At 48.0% G+C, this 24632-nt stretch overlaps 1 protein-coding gene across 3 annotated transcripts in view; it reads right to left on the bottom strand.

Moving 5' to 3' along the window:
* The window catches only part of GALNT18 (polypeptide N-acetylgalactosaminyltransferase 18), a 363310-nt gene that overhangs the window by 141133 nt on the left and 197545 nt on the right, over positions 1 to 24632 (bottom strand). For all 3 annotated transcript variants that reach the window (XM_025357812.1, XM_025357813.1, XM_025357814.1), the window contains exon 3: positions 22441 to 22607. In XM_025357812.1, the coding sequence (XP_025213597.1) occupies positions 22441 to 22607 (167 nt within the window). The remainder of the gene's footprint in view (positions 1 to 22440; positions 22608 to 24632) is intronic.

Raw genomic sequence — 24632 nt, 5'->3', positions numbered from 1 at the left:
TGCCATCAGATCCTGTGGTCGGGGGATTGAAGATTGTGTGAAAAATTGGGGGGCAGGGAAGTGAGTTCAGAAGCAAACCTAGGAAAAGCCCTAACACATTTTTATCTTCATTATACTCAAACAATAAAGACAGAAAATGAAATAAAGGGCACATCGGTGGTAGTTTTACACGTCTTAAATGAGCAATCGGGGCACTGTATAATTAATTTCCGTTTACCATCCTTTGCTTGCTAAAACTTTCTCAAGATTTCTCACCCCTGCAGTTTTCAATGACACACCTGAAAGTTTGCTTCGCTTTGCTGCAGATAATATGCACACTAAGAGGCATTTTCCCGTGGGTCTGGAATTTTAGTTGAACGATGGTTGTCTAATTTTACGGCTCAGAACTGGAGGCTCCTGCCTCCTGTCTTACTGTGTCTCCAGAAATGCGGCAGTGCTTGATGCTTCAAGTGAAAAGGCCTGGGTGACCCTTACTTAACCCAGGCTGTTAGCTGTCACTGAGACAATATTTCTCAAGCCCTCCTCAGTATACACAGGGAATTATACACTGGCACCCTCCAAGACAGCTTCCTGCTAGGATGTGTTAGAGACAGCGGGGTCCTGGCTTGACTCTGTCAATGCCTCCTGGGTGCCACAGCCCTTGGTGGGTTCACAGAACTTAGTGGAGGTGGGGTGCAGTGGCTCATGCCTGTAATCTCAGCACTTTGGGAAGCTGAGGAGGGAGGATCACTTGAGCCCAAAAGTTAGAGACCAGCCTAGGCAACATAGCAATACCCTGTTTCTAAATAAACAAAAATAAATTAGCCAGGTGTGGTGGTGCCTATAATCCCAGCACTTCGGGAAGCTGAGGAGGGAGGATCACTTGAGCCCAGAAGTTAGAGACAAGCCTAGGCAACATAGCAAGACCCTGTTTCTAAATAAACAAAAATAAATTAGCCGGTTTTGGTGGCGCCTGTAATCTCAGCTACTCAGGAGGCTGAGGTGAGAGAACCACTTGAGCCCAGGAGATCTAAGCTGCAGTGAGCTGTGGTCACTACTGCCTTCCAGCCTGGACAACATTTTTTTCCCCGCTGTCTATGCACAAGGAGTGATCTGAATATACTCGAACTGAAATCCCCACAACAGAGGGCAAGGCTTGCAGAAATAAGCCCCTGCTTACTATAAGCCTTGAATTTCATGAAAGACACATTTTCCTGCTTCTTTTAGACTCCCACAGAATCTAGTACAGCTCTGGGCTCCACAGGAACTCAATGCATCCTGATTGAGATGCTGCTACATAGGGTGACCCATCTTCTTGGTCTGCTCAGAATGGCGCCTGTTTTGGCACTGAAAGGCCAACTGGGGCAGAGGGCCATCCTTCTACAGCAAATCTCTCACTGGCTCGCCTGGAACTGCTCACATATCTTGGCATGGGACAATATTAGAGATGCTCTCTCAAGGTGAAACATGAGATGGGGATTCTTGATTCTTAAATAAATGCTTTGCTGAGGGAGGGCCCTCAAGGAATCCTGGCCAGTAAGTGAGGGAAGCAGGTCAGGGCAGGGGAAGAGGGTGAGCAAACAGCTGCATGGTTCAAGTCTAGCCTCGCTCTGACCCCACAGGGAGCCCTGGGGCATAAAGGGCATCTCAGAGTTGTCCCGTCCAAGGCGAGGCTGGATTTTTTTAGACACCCATATCAATCAGCCACTGGTTGTGGGCCATACTGGGGAGTGGGACCTCATATCCCAGGCATTTTGTGATGAGGTACCCCTGGAAACAGAAAGAAATTTCAAAAAAGGTAGGGCTTGGAGCTTCTGGCCACCAACACTCATAGCACCTGGGGACAGGTGAACTGGCCAGCAAAAGGGATCTGGATGGGACACCAAGAGCATCCACTATAGTAACCTGGCTCCAGCTGGTAGGTGGGGTGCCAAGGGAGTCCCTTGAACACTATTGCCAGCCATGCTTCCATCCTACTTCCCCAAAGTGTCCCCAGGCCTTGTAAGTGTGGCTCCACTGCAATTTTCTGGTTTGTATTCTCAGGTCTGACCTGAAACCCTTCTTAGCTAGGGCCCTACTAGACCCCTACTAGAATTTGCCAAAGTGTTTCCCAGAGATGGAAACTTACCCTTGCTCCCCCAGACCTGGTTTGGATTGTGCTTCAAAACTGCTGAAGCTTTGGATCCCCAATCCCTACCCCAGCCTGACTAAGTCTTATATAACCCAAGCCACCGCTTCACACAGGTGCTCTGTCCATCATCAGATGGTCCTACTCCACACAGTCACAAAACTAAATGGAGTCCCAGGTTCTAAGCCCTGTGGGCAGGAGATGCTTGAACCACAGTCTTGCTTAACCCTGGTCTCTGCATGACCTGCAGAGGTTCCAGCATGCCTTCCAGTTGGCCTATGTAGATTTGGACACAGTCACTATCCCAAGGCTTTTAGAAATGCAGTTTTTAAGTGTCAAAACATATGCACATGGCCCTTGTAGCAGATGCTGTTGATGCCCAGCTGATATCCTTGGAGCCTCCTTTCTTCAAAGTGCTCCCTGCTAACCGTCCTCCCTACTCCCCATCTCACCACACTTAATTATCAGAACTTTTGCCCATGGGCTTCATTCAAATGCACAGAAGGCTGCTCTGCCCCAGCACGTGGAAGGCTGAAGCACTAGAAATTAACACCCCCAGAAAGCAACTCTCAACCAATGACGGAAGGGAGCTAGCGGATAAATACCCCAGCTCCCTCCTCTCTCATGGGGGATCATTCTAAGGCATGAATTTTTCACCCATTTCCCAGAGTATCCCCATAGGATTAAGCTCTTCCCACAGTGGTGCCTGGCAGCTCTTATTGGTGGTTTCCCTTCCTTGTCTTATCTCCCTACCCCACTGGCATATCTTGAACTTCCTGAATAAACTGCATGCAGTTGAATCTGTGTCTCAGAGTCTGCTTCTGGGGGAACAGCCTCTCCAAGGCAAAGCTAGAGAAGCTGGAACAAGCCCCACACCATGTGGCTCAGGGCCTGTTTAGCTGGCTGCTCTGCATGCCTGAGCCCCATGTCAGGACCCTGGTGGGAAGCTCTTCTGCACTGAGTGGCCCTGGAGAGGAAGCAATAGTCTGGCCAAACATCCCTCCAGAGGTGCAGATGCTCCATTAGGATTCAGAGGCACTCTCTACTTTCTCTGGAGGCCATTTGATCTAGGGAGGTGATTTTAATCAGGGATTTGATCATCCTATGGACGATTCCTTATTCACGCTCATTCTTCTCCAGCTCCCTCAGGCCCCTTAACAACATTAGACTGCAATTTCAGGTTTATATAATTTGGTGCTTAATGCACCTTACCACTAGTCCAGAACAATTGAAGTAACTTGCTGAGGTGTCAGCTCAGAGCCACTCCTTCCCAGAAGCCTCCGCTCTGGGTCTGTGGCTGCACTCGGGGCCCCAGCATGAAGCAGAGGGAGTCTGGGAAGTTGACTACTCCTGGGGTCCAGGCCCTGGTTCTTTGAAGCCTTGCTGTGTTGTAACCAGGGTATTCTACCATTCTTCAAGAGCATGACTGTGGAGCTAGTTATGCAGTGAAGCCAGGCTCAGCCTGTCCTGACCTCTTCCGAGGGCCTGGGTATCTGCTCTGTTCTGCAGTGCCATCTATCCAAATGCCTGCCAAAGATCTTCCCTCGGCCGGCTGTCTCACAGGTGAAGTACGTTGAGCACTTCACCCTGGATCTTACTCGCCAAACCTGTTCTTCCTCTAATTCTGTCTGGCCCATCTCGCAAACTGCACCGTCCTTCACCCAGTCACTCAAGCTAGAAACCTAAGCTGTCTTCCATTCTTTCCTTTCTTTCACCCCCTACATTCATCAGCAAGTCCAAATAGATCTCACATGCACACTTTCTCTCCCTACAGCCATTACAGTCTGAACCACTATCATGCCTTGCCTGAAGCATCGTGACAGCCTCCCAGATGATTTTCCTGTGGCTACTTTTACCCATACCCAAATTATTCACTATACAGTAGCCAGAGAGAGCTTCAAAAATGCCCATTTGCATATTGTTTGTTGAAAGCCCTGAAAGTAATATTCTAAAAGGTCCTACATGACGAGGCTGCTACCTAATTCTTCAACACCATTTCAAGCCATCCTCCCGCTTCCTTACCATCCTCCAGCCACATTGGACTTTTTGTAGCTCTGAGACCATGTCACCTCCTGCCTCAGGGCCTTTGCATGTGCTGTTCCCTCTGCCTGGAACACTTCCATGCTCTTCACATGGCTCTCTCCTTCCACCCTTTTCAGCTCAGAGGGGCCTTCTCCAATCATCTAACCTGAAGCATGCTCCCCGCCCCACATTAGATTTATTTCATACCATTCTTTTTATGTCTTTTAAGGCATTTATTATGGCCTGTAATAATTTCATTTGTTTCTTGTCTGTCTCCCACACTAGGCTGGGAGCTCTGTAACAGCAGGGACCAGGTCAGTCTCATATTCCCAGCACACAGCTCACTGACCTGGCATACTGTTGTTGATGGATTAGTTTTCTATTGCTGCATAACAAAATACTGTAAACTGAGCAGCTTGAAACAACACAAATTTATTATCTCTTAGTTTCTATAGGGCAGAAGTCCAGATATAATGAGCCTGAATTCTCTGCTCAGGGTTTCACTGGGCTGAAATCAAAGTGTTGGCCAGCACTGTAGTTCTCAACTGGGGCTCAGGGTCCTCTCTGAGATTGACTGGTTGTTGGCACAATTTCCTTCCTTGCAGTTGTAGGACTGAGGTCCCTGCTTTCCTGCTGGCTGTCATCTGGGGAATGCTCTTAGCAACAAGAGGCTGCCCTTGTCACCCTGTCCCATGGGCAGTTCACAGCATGGGTCTCTGCTTTCTCTCAGGCCACCAGAGTACATCTCTGTGACTTCCCCTTCTGCCATCAGCTAGAGAATGCTCTGCTTTCCGAAGGTTCATGTGATTAGGTCAGGCCTCACCAACTGATTGGGGACCTTAATTACATCAGTCAATTCCCCTCACAGCAGGACTCAGATTAGTATTTGCGTGAATAACTTGGAGAAGTGAATATACACTAATTCCCAGGAATCAAGGCTGGGAAGGGTGGGTGATGACTTAGAATTCTGCCCACACAGTGATCAATAAATAGTTGCTGAATGAAAAAAACAATGTGTCCTTTTAGCCATCTACTTGTATAAGTAGGTCCTCCAAGTTCATGTGAGTCTGTCTCTAGGTACAAGGCAGTTAAAGAAATACATAAGCAAAAACAAAAGGAGTCTAGTGGGAAATATAAGAAAGGAGAGGAGAGCCATATTGAACCTGGAGCTGGGAAATGTGGGTACAAATCCTAGCTTGGCCACCATCTTGCAGCGAGAACTTTGGTGACTCAGCTCCTCTGATTCTCAGTCCCTTCATCTCTAAAGCAGGCATAAAAACCCTACAACATAGAATAGAAAATACAGAATCTATCTCCCACCCACACCTATGTGTCCCTCCACCCATGCATCCATGCATCCATCCACCCATCTCATTTGCAAAGCAGGAGGCTGGGATTTGTTTTTCCTGCCAAGTAGAATTCAGGAATTCAGCAATCAGCAACACTGTCCACTGTTGGAGTCACATGTCATAGGAATATGGAGTACACAGGTCTAGAGGGCAGCAGTTGGGCACCTAACACTGTGGGAACTCACTCCAGAAAGATTAAACAGCAACCTTGAATGTTCTTTTCAGAGAAAATAAAATCACTTCAGCCAATATCTCAGCCTCATGCTTAAGCAGCCCTGGTCAGGAACACTCAGAAAACAACTTTGTTTTCTTTGATTCTCTGCATTAGTTCTTATTTTTAAGCCAAATGAAATTTGACAACACAGACAAGCTCACAGACAGTCCACAGGAAGCGGGCCTGTAACTTAGCCAGAGGCCTCCTCCAATGCACAGAAACACATTCCTTTCTTCAATGTCTAAGCTCCTTAGGGAAATGTGGAGAGTCAATGCTGCCACTGGGTAGCCTGGCATTAAAATCTTCCCTGCATTGCTGGAATTTTCTGTCATATCAGTGAGTGTCATTTGGTGACAAGTTAATTCCTTCCCACTGTCTGGTGGAGAACCCTCTCTGCACCTCCTGATCTCATCAGCAGGATCCTGCCAACGATGCTGGGCACCTGACCTTCAACATTAACCCTGCTGGAGATGCTCTTTTTAATTTCCATTTGGCAGGGAGCTCATGTAAATTCTGAGCCCCTACTTAATTTCTAATTTATTTCCGTCACCCCATCAAATTCATCAGGTGAGGAAAGGTTTAAAGATTTGCTTTTGTAAAGCTCCAACTCACATTCCTTTCCCTGGATGACAGAAGCATGGGGCCCAAGATCTATTCCTGGGTCTTGTTCAGCTCTGACGTGCTGTGGTTATTTACTCCTAGATGGCAGCCGCCACCACACCAACCACAGCCACCACAGACACACTCCACAACCATCCCCCAGGGTATCGGGTCAGAGACAGTGCAGGAAGAGGAAGCCACACAGGGGAAGGGAATTAGGAAAGCTAGGGCAGCCTGGCGAGCCATGGAACCTCAAAACGATAGCAGCCCAAACCCTGAGCCAACTCATGAGTAGGACTGAGCCCTGCCACCCGCCCCGTCCCATCCCATCCCGTCCTGTCCCTTCCCCCAGCGCTTGTTCCTGGGGAGAGGCCTGCTAAGATGAGCCCCACCTGACTGACAAGCTGTGCTAAGTGATCCTTGCTCTATCTGACTCCTCTGCAGCCTGGTCAGCTTTCTCAGGCACTGGCCACATCTACTCCTACTCCTGACCTGAACCAGGAACCTGATTCAAGTTGCTTCCAATGTCTCAAGATTCAGGGAAGTGACTCACCCAGGATGGCATCTGAGTCTACAACCCAGGGACAGAACCCACACTGCCATTGCAAAACCATGCGCTTTTCTGAAAGGGCTGTTCAGCTCAGAAGGGGGCCTTCCTGAATCAGTGGAACGAAACCATATGGTCAATGATGATGCCCTAAAATTGTGCGCATGATCAAGGAAAGCTGCACAGAGAAGTAGTTAATTCAGCCTATCTGGAGTGGCTGCTTTCTGAGACGTGAAGAACAGGCAATTATGAGACAGAGGAAGAGAAAGGAGGAAACAGTGCAAGAGGGGTTTTCAACAGCGATGACTGAGATAAAAAGCATTTCAAGAGAAGCTTCTGCTTCTCACAGTGGGAGTCAATATGGCAGAAGCTGCAGACAGACAGACTAGGGCCATCTCTGACCTGCCCATGTGGCTTGTTCAGCCCGCCAAGCATAAAAGTGTGAATTTCCAACTTGAGAAAACTTGCCAGTCCCACAGGACAGCAATAGGCTGGAGACAGTGCTGGCTGACCCTCTTGGCAGAGCTTGGGCTCATTCTTTTGTTCACCACAGTTTCCACCGCTCCTTATTGCCTTGCATCAGCCCACCTCCCATATTCACACTGTCTAGCCTTGTTAGGCGACTGAGTTTAGGACCCCTGAGCATAGAACAAGGTTAGGGACTCAGGCTCTGCAGCTGGATCCAACTAGGGCTCAAATGCTGGGTCTGCCGTTCCCAGCTGTGTAACCTGCAGCTTCTCTGAGCCTCAGAGTTCTCATCTGTGAAATGAACATGGTATTAATAATACTAAGATCTATCTCCTATGGATGTCCTTAGGGCAAAATGAGCTAACACATGAAAGATGCTTAGCTAAAACAAATAGCTCTTGTCTGTATTCACTTAGGTTAATATACCAGCCTGAAGATGGAGTGTATATATCCGTGAGGAAGACATGTATTTTGACAATAGAAATACTAAATGGCTCTGTGCTCAGCCATGTATTGTTTAAGGAAGAGGAGTGTTGCCTTCCCTATGACTTTGAAAACTCTTCTATCCCGATGTTTCTGTCTCTGTTTCCATTCAGTCCTCAGAGTCATTCACTGAGCCCTCATGGGGCACACAGCATTGGGTGAGGATTTGTAGGAAAGAGAGAAGAAGGAATCAAACAAGTTGTCTCTATTTAGGATTAAGTTACTGCTGAATCTCAGTTTCCTCATCTATAAGATGGGGAGAAGTACTGAAAAAATTAAAGAAGCTGTATGTAAAAATGCCTAGCACAGTGCTTGGAACACAGCAGGTACCTAGTAAATTATCATGTTGATTCCTTCCCCAATTAAGAAGATTCAAAAACAAAGGCAGGTTCTGTCTTTTTCCACCATCATCTCCATTTACCCAAATCCATTCAATCCCCAAGGCCAAGCTCAAATGCCAACTCTTCCAGGAAGTCCTCCCAAAGTGGCTGAGATCTCTCCTCTGGGCTTGTCCAGCACAGTTTCCCTTCACCTGTGACTCATGGCACTCAGCACTTTGCTTTGTGTGCTTTGCTTATTTGTGTGTTATCATCTGCACTAGGCCACTAGCTCACTGGGGACAGAAATTCTCTCTCATCCATCTTTAGATTGGTGTGCTGAGCGTGATGGCTGACACTTGAGAATGTATTTTGTGAATGTCTGTTGAATGAATGAGTCTAGCTAGCAAAGCACTGGACCAGGCATTGCCATGGTCTCTAGGCATTGCCATGAACTAGGTGTGTGATGTTGAGAAACTCACTTAACTTCTCTGGATCTCAGTTTTCTCTCCAGTCAAATGGAGAGCATGCTGGATTAGTTTTTAGGGCTGCCTGCCCCAAATTGCCCAATGCCCCTTAAGGGAAGCCCCTTAGAGTGGGAGGGACCTACACAGTGAAACAGGTCACTACCCCAGTTGTAGGTCAGGTGTTCAGTGGAGAACCACCTGAGCCACTGGAGAAGGCCACTGGAAGTCACAGTATAGGGACCAGGGATGGAAAACACAAAGAGAATCGCATATCTCTGCATGCAGGCCATGCCCTCTGGTTGGCTACAAATCAAGCCTCTACTCTAGCAGCACAGAAGGGGTCAGAGTCAACCACGGGGCCATCCAGAAAAACTAGCCTTCTGTTAGTGGTTGCTGGTAAAAAGCCTTCCTGCTCACTAGTCTGACATTTCTTTGTTTTGTGTTTTTTTCTGTTTCAATCCTTTATTAGAAACCATGCAAATTGGCCAGGCACGGTGACTCACATCTATAATTCCAGCACTCTGGGAGGCGAAGGCGGGTGGATCACTTGAGGTCAGGAATTCAAGACCAGCCTGGCCAACATGGCGAAACCTCGTCTCTACTAAAAATACAAAAATTACCCAGGCATGGTAGTGCATGCCTGTAATCCCAGCTACTCAGGAGGCTGAGGCATGAGAATTACTTGAACCCGGGAGGCAGAGGTTGCAGTGAGCTGAGATCATGCCATTGCCCTCTAGCCTGGGCAACAAAGCAAATCCCATCTCAAAAAAAAAAAAAAAAAAAGAAAAGAAAAGAAAAGAAACAAAACGAAACAAAATGAAACCATGCAAACTTTAATATAAAAAATACAAGTGCAATAAGAATCTTTGTGTCAATATGATTCTCAGGATTTGTCTCATGGCAGCCACNACAAAAAAAAAAAAAAAAAAAAAAGAAAAGAAAAGAAAAGAAACAAAACGAAACAAAATGAAACCATGCAAACTTTAATATAAAAAATACAAGTGCAATAAGAATCTTTGTGTCAATATGATTCTCAGGATTTGTCTCATGGCAGCCACCCCAAGACCAGGCCTAACTGGAACACCCTGCCACAGGCTGCCCTTGCCTCTCCTTCCTAAAATTCTATTTATGCCATGAGCTCTTGGGACATGAGCTCCTAAAATCATCTAGAACCTGGGCAGTCTGTATCTGTGCCAAATGAGGGCTGGAGCACCTGTCTACTTGCCTGCTATCATTCTCTGACGGCAGGAACCACAGCTGGTTCCCGGCTGCCTCCCTCTTGCAGAGCCTTGGGCCTTGTACTCGATTTGTTAAATGAATACGTGACTGTAAGAGCAGAAGGGGTGCAAGTCCCCGTGGGCCTGAGCAGAGAGGAGAGACCGTTCCTGAAAAAAATTGAGTTGGTTTCCCAATTTAGGTCTCCTGAGAGTCGATTAGGGCTCTCATTTTTGAAAGAAGAAAAAGCAAAAAACAGAACAAACAAACATCCCCAACCCAAACTGGCTTCCCAGTCACCACGGGAGAGAGCAGATTTCTGTTGCTATGCAGCATAGGTGAGCCAATACCTGCTGTGGGACCCTCAGACCCAGTCATTTGCACCAGCTTTGCCAACTCCTAGTGCTGTCTGTAGCACCACCTCCCGCCCTCACCATTCAACAATGAGGTGCTCATCTTCTGAAAGATAATTATGTAGGACAGATATGCGCAGCAGCTGGGGTGGCTACAGCACTTAACTCTCATCCACATGCTCCACATTTTGCTGAGCACTGAGACTCTGAAGCTACTGGAGGACACTTGGGTCACTGCATGGTTTGGGGCAGCCTTTCAGGAAATCAATTTCACCAGAAGGTATTCCATACTCCAAAGATTTAATATCAGTAGGAAGCATTTGAGTTTTGAACTTTTTAACTATTCAAGAAAGCAGAAGGAGGATCCTGGCATACAAGGAGTGCCCTGTGTTCAACGGTGCCTGTTGTCTGCACCTGAGTTTGTCTTTTCAAGCTGTTGAGAAAGATAGGCTGGGGGCCAAGAATGAACAAGGAAACTTTTCCTGCTGGCTGCACTGTGGCCCTCAGTAATGCTCCCTGGCCCTTTCTAGGGACAGCTTGATCCCAGTGGCTGGCAACAGGGCCCCTCAGAGGGCAAGAGACACCCCTCCTGATTCACCCCCACACTCAGCTCCAGTTTTGCAGATTTCCCCATTGACAGATGGTCACACAGCTGATCAGGGGAAGAAGGCCTTTTTTTTTTTGTATTTGATTCCTGCCAGTTTTATCAAAAACTAGTCACCTTGGCTAGTCCGTAAAGCAAAATGGTACAAAGCCCTCTTGCTGTAGATTGCTACAGGGAGCTCATGAGCAAAAAGAAGGAAGGCCCTTTGCCCTCCCAGGTGCTGGCTTTGGTCAGCAGGGTAGCATGCCGGGGAGTTCCTGATTCTCTAAGATAGTTTCCTGTATCAGGTAAAGGGGCCAAGAGGAGTGATGAGCTACCCACACCACTGCCAGGCGCAGGCAGCTTCAGCAGTGCAGCGTGCTGGGACCTCAGCAGAGTGGCTGGTGAGAGCAGAGAAGAGGCTGGCAACATACAGGACTAGAGCTGCAGAAACAGACTGAGTCCTGGGGCTGGTCCACAAAGAGGCATGTTTCTCAAGAGCCTATACATCCAGGCATCACTAAGGATGCTCATTTCAGGAGGAGCTTAGCAGTGGAAAGTCCCAGCCCCCATGATGTAGGAAGCCAGGCAGATCAAACCATGGGAGCAGGGCCCCAGTTTGGTGGTACAGGGAACAGAGTCTAGCCCCTCAAGGAAGAGGATTGACCAAGGTTAGCTGGGAAGCTGGAGCCCGGCTAAGGGGATGAGGCAGGCATCAGAGCAAGATTCCATTCCACCAAAGAACAGCAAACTGACAGGAAACAGAGGCAGGCCAAATGTAGGACCAACTCAGAGGCTGAGGAAAGCTGGGGTTGCTGGCCAGCAGGTACAGGGAAGTCATCCCAGGCTGCTGTACCGCTGTTAAGTCAAGGCCACCCACTGGGAAGAAATGATACTGCTCTGCAGAGTCTCTGCAGAGGTCGGGACTGGCCACGCTGCTAGCACGCAGCACCTTGATGTACTTGGCCAAAAGGTGCCTTCTCCGGACTACCCAGTTAGAAAAGGGACTTTGGAGACAGACTCATACTGGGATGCATGATTTAGCAAATAGACAGCACAGACTTTATTTTAGCCCCTATGTGCCCCTGGCCTGGGTACCCTGGCATAGAATCATGTGTGGCAGCTGAGAGGTAGGTTCAGAAATGGACACAGTCAAATCAGTTGAATCTGTCAGATATCTATATCTATATCTATATCTGTATCTATATATATGTCTATATACATAGAAACTTTACTTCCATAGAAACTGGCCAAAGCAGGGCCCAGGCCTGGGGTCAGGGCTTCAATCAACAGGGAGAGATGGGTGTTCAATACCCAGAGTAGCCAGAAACTCGAGTCATATAAGTAAGAGCTTGGGAAAGTGCTACTGGACATCACCAGAGGAGACATAGCTGTGGCCATGCCCAAGAGGAACTCTCAGGCTTGGTATAGGATGTGGCAAGTAGAGGCAACCCCAGGCAGTAAGGGGCAATGATAAGAGAACCTAGGACTCAGGTGGTACTGGGCAGTGTGCACCCCAAGGTTGCTGGGTATTTGCTGCCAGTCTTGTGGGTGAGCCAGTCTAATTGCACTGGTCAAAGCCATAGAGGTGGGCAGTGGCAAGGAGCCTTAGGCTGAATGGGCTGACAGCCCATGTGCCTTGCTGTGTAAACACCTTTAAGCTGCCTGAGTCTTGGTTGTAATTTGATTAGCTATATGGGATTCTTTAAGCTCCATAAAGCACAATACTGTTGGACCATCCTTTTCCTCTGTTTTTTTTTTTTTTTTTTTTTAACTTTTGCAATTATTCCAGCTGCATGCAAAGCTGTTGGTAGTTTTACAGCCTGGAATGACTATCTCTTGTGTAGGACAGAATCTTTGAAACATTAAACAATGATTAGGCAGGCTCTGGGCCAAGGGATAATGGGGGTTCTGCAGGGGGTGGGGAAGGACCCAGCAGCTGGTGGCAGGCAATCCGGGGAGCTCTGATTCTATTTCATCACTACATTGACTTTCTTACCACAATTAAAAATAACAATGATTCACAGTTGTGCAATTATTTGTCATTCATCAGGATTTTGAAGGTGGCTCCAGGTAGCAGTGGGTGGTTAAAGAGGCTCAACTCATTGTTAGTGGGGACTGAAACACCACTGCTCACACAAGCACACACAAGCCCACGTGCCTATGTGGCTGCATATGCTGCTTATGCACGCACACTACTGCATAAGTGCACACACACAGGTCCGCATCCACCCACAAACATGCTCACACACAGACACACAATATACACATGAACACAGTGCTCACATGGATGCATTAACATATACATGTGTGCACACATGCACATACCCACTTGTATGCATGAATATGAACACATGGATATGCATGCAAGGCACACACACAACCATGTGTTACATGCATGTAATGCAATACACACGTACACAAGAAACATGTATGTGTGCACACATGAACAGAGTACTTGCATATACATGTAAAAAGATGTGAAGACATACACATGCACATACATGCACACTCACACAGGCATGCCAACTTCTCCCTATTTCACAGGGAATAGGAAGCTGCCTCCCTCTCACAAGATGACCTAAAGCACGGCTGTCAACTGTTCACTTACCTCTCACCCAACAGAAGCCAGGAAGCCTCTAGGCAACCCATCTCTCCTTCTTACTGAAACCCCAGGCAAATCTCCAGGCAAAGCTCGAGGCTAGGACACAGACACACCCTTCTCTGAAGTTCCCTTTCTGTCTCCTACTTCACTGGTCCTGCTGCCCAACAGCTCTCTCTCCAGAGGGAATGGAGAAAAGGGATGAGGACAAAATTCAAATAAGCTGTTTGGAATCAGAGATCCATGGGGCACCAGAGACAAGCAGCCTGTTTAATGGTAAAGGGTGTAGGCTCCGAAATCAGACAGTCAAATCGCACCTCTGTAACTCTGGACAATTTCCTTAACTTCTCTGTGTCTGCCTCCTTGTTACATCAGGTGACATTGGTAATGGTCCACACCACCATCATATGGCACTAATTTATGTGAAGTACTTAAAATAACTCTGGCACATACGAAGTGCTCAATGAGCTTGGGGTGCCTGGTCAGGACTCTTTCTATCTAGGGGCAGTGGGGGTCACTTGAGTCTCAGGATCAGGCCTGGAGAAGTTGGGGTCAAACTCCAGCCCTGGCCGGAGGCAGCTGGCTGGGTGGTGCCTAGCTGGAAGCCTGAAAACTAGCCTGGGGAACCCTTCCTGGCCAAGCCTGCCTGCTGCCCCCAACAAAGTAGATGCAGGACCCCAGCCATCACTGTACCCAAGAGAGGGCCAAGGAGGCTCACCTACATTGGACTTGCCATTTTAGTGCATGTGGCGGTCATCCTGGCTCTGGTCTGCCCTCCCTGAGAAGCAATGGGGTGAGCTGGCTGTCAGGAGAGAACCAGAGAGGAGGTGCCCATGTTGATGCCTCCCAGGCTTCCAGGGGCAGGAGAGTAGAGGAGACATGAGGTCCAGGGCCAGCAGACCTGGATGTGAATTCCTGTCCCAGCACTTCCTGGCTACGTGGCCTTGGGCCTGGTCCCTTTTTTCCTTTTTAGACTCTCTGAGACTTAGCTGCCTCATCTATGAAATGGAGATGGTGACCACATCTACTTCCCTGGGAGATCATGACTATTCTTTTGTCAACAAAATTGATAGAGTGACTACGATGAGTGGCACACTGGGCTAGTTATTGTTGGGGTCTTGAGATAACCATGATCATGTTCCTGTCACACTGGTCACCTTGGCTAGTCTGACCTAAACTACTCACTGTAATTTAGTGAGTCAATAACCAGGTAAAATACAGCAGGATAAGGAGGAGCCAGGGTGCGTGGGAGCACTGAAGCCAACCCCCTCATCCAGCTGGGGTGGTGCTGGGGGCAGAGCCATGGAGGAATTTCTGGAAACAGTGGTAGCAAAGCTGACTTTGGAAGTCTGGAGCTAAGCAAAGTGGGTGGGGTAGTGGAGGACATTCATTCCCAGCAAAGGGAGCAAACCAGGATGGGCTGGCTGTGGCCACCATGTCCACATACAGTGCAGACAAGCAAGAAGAAGTGCACGCTGGACAAAGCGATGAGACTGCCTGTGCGGGAGGAAGTGGTCTTCTGTGGGAGTCAGAAGACCTGGGGCCCTAGCTCAGCTCTGCCATGCAAAGAAGTGGCACACTGGCAGGTTTCTGCCCAATGTAGGTCCGCAGTTTCCTCCCAAGAGCCAGCTAGGATTAATTGGCTGACCTTGGGTTCTGCCCATCTGACGCTGTTGTCAGGAGGGACAGTTTCCTTCTGCCCATCTCTTGAGGCCCGCTGAGTTGTATGCCTTCTGCTGGCAACGGATATGGGAGGTTTCTAGCAAACGTGACCAGCGTGAAGACTGGGTCAATGAACAAAGGAGATCCCTGGCCTGGGAGAGAGAGAAGATTCGATCCAGCCTTCAAGCACATGAAGTGCTGGGAAGCAGCCATTGCCTTGCTTGAAAGTGGCAGCAGGAGACAAGTGTCGGGCTGGATTCAGGTTGGGTGAGGCACTGCCAACCCAGAGCAGACAGACATCTCCAGGGCATGGGATTCTTAAAAGAATATTTGATATTACCATTGCTTTGATGTGCTTTTAATCACAAATTCAAATTAATTTTGAAATTTCAAGTGGCATAAAAGAAGGGTATGTGGTTTTTATGTTTATCAAAAGAGGACATGAGTTCAAAAAGGAAATAGAAATTGACTACAGCAAAGAAAACTTTTTTTTTCCCCCCAGAAATGGAAGTGGCTGAATTGTGAGATGGGGCGAGGGAACAGCTGGGACAGCTGGTGAGGGAGCCTGAGCGGGTTTGCACTCACTGGGCACTCGCTCTGTGCCAGGCACGGGGATACCTGTGCCACATGAACAAGCTCCCGGAGTGCTTGGCCAGGCACTCGGCGCAAAGCACGTGGCCACCAAAAACCTGTTGAAGGACTGAAAGAATGAAGCAATGAATGCCAAGAGTCAAAGGCAGAGATGCCTCTATTGACTGAAAATCCTGGTGCTTCCCTCCCTCTGGAAGTCTGTAGAGGCTGAATCATGCAATCCCAGCTAAAGATGTTGGTCCACTGGGATTTGCTGAAAAGTGTGGTAATTGAAACCAGCAGGCTCAGAGCTGTGCTCCCACCATTTTCTTGATTTGACAAGGAGGATGAGGAGGGGAGGGAAACATGGCCTTCGAGCTGCAGAGCAGGCAGAGCCTGGTCACTACTGTCAGGAATGCTTGTAGAGGGTGGGTAATGCAGGGAGGCTCAGGGTTGATCATCTGACTCTGAGGATGGGAAGTGAGTTCAGACCAGCAAGAGAAACTTACCTTCTCCTCTGCACTCCACCCTACATTTATGCCATATCCCTGGGATACAACAGGGAAGCTCCAAGGACCCTGGCCCAGGAAGAAACACTCCACCCAGTGGTGCCCGCAGCCAGAGGCTAGCTCTGGGGGAGCTGAGGCGGAGGCAGCTGTCCCGGGCTCCTCAGTTGCAGCACAGATGGAGGACAACAATTAGAACAGTGACTCACAAAGAATCAGAGTGCCCTGCAGCTATGCTAAAATGCAGGTTTCAGGCCTTGCCCCAGATCTACAGATTCAAAATTATTTCATTAAATCCATATTTATTGAACAACTACAAACACCAGGCATTATTCTAGGGGCTGGAGATGCTTCACGGGGCAAAATAAATGCCCCTGTCTTCTTGGAGCTTACACACTGGGGGAGGGAAATGTGCAAATAATTAGGGGAGAGTAAATGAGTGAGCACAGTATGTCAGATGGCATTTGGAGATACAGAGGAAAAGAAACAAGGGGTGGGGTGAGGAGTGACACGGAGGAGGGCTGCCCTTTAAATGGGGTGATTCACTGACAGCCCTAGTGAGAAGCAGGCATTTGAGTAAAGGCCTAAAGAGGAAAAGGAGCAAGTTGTGCAGATATGGAGCAGAGTGGGGGGAGGGAATAGAAAGAACATTCCAGACGGAAAAAGCAGCAAGTGCAAATGTCCTGAGGCCAGGGCATGCCTGGTACGAACCTCCACATTATTCAAAAAATAAAAATTTAGTAATATACAAACGGGGTCTTGCTATGTTGTCCTGCTGGTCTTGAATGCCTGGGCTCAAGTGATTGTCCTGCCTTGGCCTACCAAAGTGCTGAGATTACAGGCATGAGCCACCACACACTGCCAAATGTCCATATTTTTACCCAAGCTCAAACGCTAAAGTTTGAGACTGCTGCAGCAGAGTGACAGCGTGATAGATCGGAGCCAGCCCCTGAAAAAGTGGAGCTTGTTGGGGAAGTTGCTAAGGAGACAGAGAACAGGGATTCACGCTCCTACATAACGGCCACTTACAGAGTCTTCAGTCCCTAGCTTCTGAGTGAGAGCTAAAGGTCTAGAGAGGCTTGGAAGAAGAAAGCAGTGATTGACTGCCCTGTTCCTGTGTTTGAGGAAGCACAGTCCTGACCCAAAGCAAAGGTGTGGCCGAAGAGAGCTTGGGGAGACACGAGACGCCAGCATGCACGGAACTAGTAATAGAAACCTGGGAAGGAAGGTTTAGTAAGGAAGACATTCGGATGGCTCTGCACGGCTGCGTAATTTAGTTTTAAACACCAACATTCCTTCCATCATGTTATCTCATTCAAGCCTCCCAACAACCCCTGAGGTAGGAATTATACATCTCAATTTTACAGATAAGGAAAATAGGGTTCGCAGAGGTTAAGAACACACAGCTAGCACGAAGTCATAAAGAGCTGGAACGGAAAAGCTGGCTGAATGCCAAATTCTGCCCTCTTCCCATCGAAACAGCTGTCTTTCAACAGTGGCTACTTGTCAGCTGTTATCATGATTATTGTTACTGTTGTTATTATTATCACTGTCATTTTAAGTCACCCTTGGCACCCAGAAGCTCACACAGAACTTTCACTCCGATTCCCTCACCTTATCCCCAGTGCCTCTGTGAGGCAGACAGGCAAGGCAGGGCCTGATGACCCATCGCGGCACAGAAGAAAACCTAAGCCCAGAGACCCACGGCCAGAAAGCAGCAGAACCGAGCCTGGAAACCAAGTCTTAGAACATTTCATCCCCACTTTAGACTTATCTGCCGAACTCCTCATGGCAGAGACTAGGTCTGATCTGTCACCCCCTTCCTTCCCTTGGCCCAGGCTGGTACTACAGAAACGTTAGTTGAACCGAGCGGAGTTGGCCTGATTTGAAAAACATGAAAGTCTTGCGCGGAGTGAGATGGCCAAGAGAAGCAGCCCCCAACATGGAGCCTGCACAGGGTCTGGCCACAGCTGCTTTCCTCCAAGTCAGGCTGAGGTCCGAGGGGCCTTTAGCCATGTCCTAAGGCCAGAGAGCGGCCACTTCCTCCAGGAGCTCACTCTAATGTCTCTTCTTCCCCTTTTGTGAGTTCAGCTCAGCCCGGGGGCAAGGAGCCCCATTCCTGGTTACCTCCCTGTCCCATTCCACATGCGAACTCTAGCCAGGGCCAGGCCCCTTCCCATCATGTCCGGCCTCCACTCTGGCCCTGTCGGCCATCAGGCACTGAGCCTGCTGCTATGCTTGACTCTAGGCACCCATCACCACAGCCATGTTACCTCCTGCTGCCTCCCTGTTCCCTCACAGGGCAGGAGAAAGACGACTCCTTTATTTTCAGAGGCAATCCTTGCTTCTGTGCCCTGGATCCCATCTTCCTCCTCAGAGGCCCTGCTCCAAACCCTGGCCTCAGGTGCCCACCTCCCCAGACCCATTAAATCACTAGAGGTAAAACCTGGGCCCTGAATGTCTTAAAAGCCCTCCAAGTGATTCTAATATGCACTCAGGGTCTCGAGAACAACCTACCTTTAAGAAAAGAGAACTAGAACACAATAAAATACAATAGAATTGAATTGAACAGAACAGAACATAATATAATAGAAAATAGAGTGCTTGGCACATTACAAGGGTAAGCATTGTTTCTTAAAAGTCATGTTCCCATCGGGTGTGTATGGGTGTGAGTGGGTGTGTCATTCTGGGTCATGATGTAACTTTATTTCTTGCTGTAGAAGATGGTAATTTTTAATTTTTATTTTTGGAAAACATTGCTCCAGTTCCTGCCTGAGCTTGTGATTCTCCTCTACAGTCAAGAATCCTCGAGGAAAAATCTTCCCTCATTGCCTGCTCTTTATCTTCATCTGGCTTCGACAGCCCCCATCTCCAACATTCCACTAAAGCTTCTCGCTGAGGTTTCCCAGGTCTGTCCCTTCCACACTCAGTGGCTTCTGCTCAGGTTCCTCATCCTTCCACCTGTCTATGGGGTTGTGTGAATAGACAGTTCTCTGATTCCTGAAATTCTCTCTGTCCACAGAGACTGTGCTGTCTTCCAGATTCTCCCGAGCGTTCCTCCTCTCTCACCTGCTAACGCTCTTCCTCCCGACGCCTACATATCTTACCCTCAGTATTCTCTCAAGCTTCTAACTTCCTGTTCTTTCCACTTCCCTTTTGACTTCCTCTCCTTCCAGTCAATGGCTTTAAGTACTCCACGCATGAGACTCCAAATCCGTGTTCCCACATTTCCCCTCTGGGGCTCCTGCCATGCAGTTTGCTGGCTTATGTGCCTGCCTCCTGGAAATGGGTTAGAACTCAGGGAGGGTAATAGTGACAGGGATCAACTCACAGTCACACATGATGTGACCACTGCAGGCAGGCGAGGCAAGCAAAGGAGGATTTATCAACTGCATTTTCCAGAGAGAGAGAAACAGACTCTGAGAGGCTGAGGGACTTTTCCATGGTCACTTATCATCCATGGTGGAGAGGGTTCCAGAATCTATGACTTCAGGCTTTAATCCAGAGCTCTGGCTCTTAACACTATGCACTGGACACTGAATATGTTCAAAAGTGAAGCCACATGTTATTCCTGAAACTAAAGCTTCTCTAACAGACCTGTGAATCATTAGGAATGCTTTCTAAGGCCAGTCTCAGTGGCTCATGCCTGTAATCCCAACATTTGGGAGGGCGAGGCAGGAGGATTGCTTGAGTCCAGGAGTTTGAGACCTGCCTGCCCAACATAGTGAGACTTCATCTCTACAAAAATTACAAAACATTAGCCAGGCATGGTGGATGCAACTGTAGTCCTAACTACTAGGGAGGCTAAGGTGGGAGGACTGCTTGAGCCTAGGAGGTCGAGGCTGCAGTGAGCTGTGATCGTGCCACTGCATTCCAGAGTGGGCAACAGAGCAAGACCCTATCTCAAAAAAAATCAAAATTAAAAAAAAGAATGCTTTTTAAAACAGCGATGTCTAGAACCCTCTTCGAACTCACTGAATTAGAATCTCCTAGAAGAGCTTTTTGTTTGTTTTAACTTAATATTTTGAAGTAATTATAGATTCACAAAATTGTACAAGAAGTTTTCATGTGCCCCTCACCCAGTATTCCCCAATGGTAACGTTGTACACAACCACAGCACAATATCAAAACCAGGCCACTGACACGGCTACAATCCACAGAGCTTGTTCAGCTTTCTCCTTATACAGGCAGGCACTGGTTTGGGTGTGCATATATAGCTCGATGCAGTTGTGATGACAAGTACAGCTTTGTGTAACCAATACCACAATCAAGATAGTTTACTGAACCATCACCACAATGCTCTAGAGCTTTGGTTTTGAAAGTTCTTGGGTGCTGCTCGTCTGCATCCCTGATGACGGACTACTGCACCAGGGCATTGCTCCTGCTGCCTGCCTCTTCTGGGGCAATGCACTACCATCCTCTAAATCACCCTGGCTTGAAACTCTGAGCTGTCATTGACCTCCCCGCTGTTGGCCTGCCTGCCCATGGCTTCTCAGTCAAATGGTCCAACAGATTTTTCCTTCATAATACCTCTCAGGCCCATAACTTGTCCCTGACTTCAGGCCTCTTGACTTCTCTCTACTGCTGCAATAGCCTTCTCATCCATTTCCCTTCTTCAAGATGCCCCAGCCAATATCATAACGCATGCCCAAATTCCTCCATTGCCCAGCTCTGACCCCGTCATTCCTCTGACCAAAAGCTTTAGATAGTTATTGCCATTTACAAAATAAAGTTCAAACTCTTTAAGTTCAAATAGGAAATCCTCTATATCTGATTCACTTTCCTCATCTAAATTTCTCAAACTCAATATCAGCTTTTTCCATATGGCTTATAGTCCAAATGGTATCCTTAAGGACATGATAAGGTTCTCACCATAGGGAAGAAATGAAAGGCTCTGAGATTTCTTCCCCCTAGTGCTCCATTCTCTTCTCTCTTGTTATGTGAGAAGTTGTGCCTCTTGCTTGGGGGATGTTTTCATCCTCGAATGCTGGTTCTTCCATGCTGTGCCTCCTTACAATGTAAGACGTGAGGAGGATCAGCAGGCCGAGGTGAAGTCCAGGGATAGAGTGTGTGGGGCAGGCTAGTCAGGCTGTCTGGCGTTAGTCACTAGGGGATGGGAGTTTTCTTAGGCCTTAGTTTTTGGGTCCCAGGCTAGACGATGGTAGGCAGCCATCAGAGACAGGGGCTGAGCCCTTCCTGTCTCCCTCGTGATAGACAATTACCTTTAAGACTATGCTGCCTGTTTGCATCCTTGATGCCTTTTCCTTTCTTCATGTCCACAGAACAATGAGAATCAAATGATTCTCCAGCAGTGCCCTTCAGAAATTTCTAAAATCCCCTCACAGCACTGCTCCCATGCTTCTTACCATATGATGATAAAATGAAAATGAAGATTCGCTTTCTCAGATTAAATACGTTTCAATTATCCAATGTGTTTCAGCTTTAATTGATAACAAATCACAAATTGCCCATCTGAACTTCTCATTACAGCAACTGATTCACTAGGAAATTTACTACCTGACACCAGAGAAAGCTCAAAAGATAACACAAGCTCAGTGTTTCTGTGACACAGCGACCCAGAAGTCTATTTTGAGAAATCATGCGTTATCAGAAGTACATTCATATAAATGGTCCTGTCAAGAACACTGGTTTTTCAGCTGTCTCCAAATGTGGTCTTTAAGTCTGGAATGGTATATGATGGTACATGGGGGTGCAAAGAACCAGAGACCAAGAAATGTGCACCAGGGAGAAGAGGTGGCTAGTAGTGCTAGAGAAAGACAGTTAGTCATGTCATGGCCTCAATGAGGTGTTTGCAGGCCACCCAGGGCCTGGCTAGGGACAGATGAAACAGGGAACAGGGGATCCAGCAAAGAGGCTAGACATTTGACAGGTCTGCTGCTGTCACTGAGTTACATGTCCACTTCCATCCCCATCATCACCACCACCACAACCTCCATCACCACCAGCACCATCATCACCACCACCACTGCTAACATAACACCAGTGAACAATCTTCCAGGCAGAGGCTGAGGAACCCTACTAGGTGAAATGGTGCATCATGGAAAAGAGTCACTGGACATGTTCACTGTGTACATGGTAGGGTAGGAGGTCAGGGCCTTCTATCTTATCATATTGCACTGGAATATGGGAGGGGAGAGTAGGCAGCCAGTGAGAAAAAGCCTAAGGACCAGACCCCTCTGGGGTGCAGAGGCCGTGCTCGGATGCAGTGAACCTTCCGAAGCAGTGGCCACCATGAATTTCTCATCTATACTCCAGAGAAAAAGCAGCCACAGACAGCCTTGAGCAAATGTGAACCATCGGCTTCGATGTCATCCAGGAAGCAGGGCTTGGGCCCTGGGAAGTTCTGACACTCACCGTTACTGCTGTTGTCATCCACCAGGATGATCTCCTTGAGCAGATGCGGGGGCGTGCGTTCAATGGCTGAGTGGATGGAGCGCAGCAGCACCGAAAGTGCTTCATTGACGAAGATGAACACGATGCTCACCTCCGGCAGGCTGTCAGGAAACGAGAGGTTACGGCACCTGCAAAGAATAGCCAAGCACTTAGATTTGCTAGTCACCTCAGGAGCTGACCCACCCCGTGTCCCGGCTCCAGCTTTGCTGGAGGGCTCAGGAGTCCAGATTCTTCCAAGGGCCCCTTCTTTGATGCACTTAAGATGAGCCCTAAATGTCCAGCAGTAAGGCCCACAAGTATTGAAACCAGTTCACCCCACACCTGAGTTGAATTTGTCAGTGACTATGCCAGCTGAACAGTAATGCCATGAGCACTTAGGACAGCACATGGTAGCTGGCAGGTAGTCCCGATTGTTTACTAGAAGAATGACTTAATGTTTCTAAATCCAGTAGAATGGTAAATGCAACCAAAGTCAATTCGTAGTATTTCCAAAATGGCAGCCAACACCTAGGTGAGGCCAGACCTCAGGCACCCAGCCTCAGGAGACAAAGATGCCTCCTCCCAGAGGCTTCTACTGCCAGAATCTACTTCCCTTCACTCCAGAAGGCATACTGCCTGCGACTTCTCCTGCTTCTCGCTCATCACAGAAATCCAGTTTCCAAAACAGGGTTGGAGCTAGAAACAGTCTCAACATGAGGAAAAAGTAGAAGGACCAGGTCCAGTCTCATTTCACAGACGGGGAGACTGAGGCTCAAAGAGGTTGAGTTCCCACCTATGGCTGCATTCTCAGTCAGTTACCATGACAGAATCCCAACTCTGGTCCTCTGACACCTGCACCAGGATCTCTCCTTGAAGGAGAAATGGCCATGAAAGGGAATGCCCCTAACTGGCCCATTTCCCCCTAGCTCTGCTGAAACCCTGAAGCCATTTGGTGGTCTCTTGAGGACTTGAGGTATTCCCCATATGAAGAGGAACACAGTTCTGAAATCAGACCCCATGAGAGGCCACACAATGGAAAGTGCCATGGCTCCTGAGGGTAGTTCCCTCCTCCGCAAGCATAGTCTCTATGGGCAGGAGACCACTGCTGGTGCCCTTCCCTGCCTGACACTAAATGCTGTTCTAGAAGGCACTAAGCTCCCATTTTCCGTGTAGATGAATGAAAGAATGGAGCAGCAATCACAGCCCTGTCCCAGGCCCTGGGTTTGGAGAGGAGGGTTCCCACTGAAGGCTCCAGGGGTTTAGGGCTGGTGACCATGTTCCATTGCTCCAGAGTGGGAGGTGCAGCCAGGTCAGAACACGCAATAATGAGCATAATTGCACGGGGCTTCTGCTCGTCGGTAATTAAAGTGTTGCAGAATAGGAATGGGCCTGCTCTTCTTTAATGAGGAAGGCTGCAGGATAACCAGCATTGAGCAATTTGGAGAAATCACCATGGGGCCCCAGCCTGCTTAAGAGCATGAGATTAATAAACTAAGATCAGCGTCTCTATGGTTACCAGAAATTTACAGAAACTTTTCCCATTCTATTTCCAGCTCTCCTTCTCTCTCGCCAGAGAGGAATGAGGGAAAGAAAGAGTTGAGTCTTTTCCCAAATCTACTTCGTACTTGTGATTTTAATAAAACCAAGTTAATAGATTGGTGTAGAATTCATTTGTTCGTGCATTTAATGGAATAGATATATATTGAGTATCTTCCTCTAGGCAGGTAGTCTTACAGGCACTGAGAGTACAGTAGGAAGTAGACACAGTCCCACAGTCCCTGTCCTTATGGAGCTTATGCTTTGACAGAGAAACAGATAAATATGGAAGAAAAAATACAATTTCATATAAGTGCTAAGATGAAAAGAAACTCTAGGCAAGAGAACGGGATGGTACCCTGGCAGCTGTTGTACGAGGAGTGGTCAGGAAGGACTCTCTGAGGAAGAGAGGTTGGATCAGAAATTTAAATGGCATGCAAAAGTGAGTCGTGCAAGGGTTCTGTGGGTCCAAAGGAACAGTGCTGTGGCTGAAGAGGAGGGAACCAGCTGATTTGACAATGATGAAAGAATGAAGGGAATAGAGAGGGAGGTGAGGGGAGGAACTTGAATGAAGGAGAAAGACTGGCATGCCTTCTGAAGTTCATCAGATCTTTTTCAATATTTTAGAAAAGAAAACT

Source organism: Theropithecus gelada, chromosome 14 (assembly GCF_003255815.1).
Source record: "Theropithecus gelada isolate Dixy chromosome 14, Tgel_1.0, whole genome shotgun sequence".
Lineage (NCBI taxonomy): Eukaryota > Metazoa > Chordata > Mammalia > Primates > Cercopithecidae > Theropithecus > Theropithecus gelada.
The sequence above is the reverse complement of the archived record's forward strand: the minus strand, read 5'-3'. Positions and strand labels throughout refer to the sequence as shown.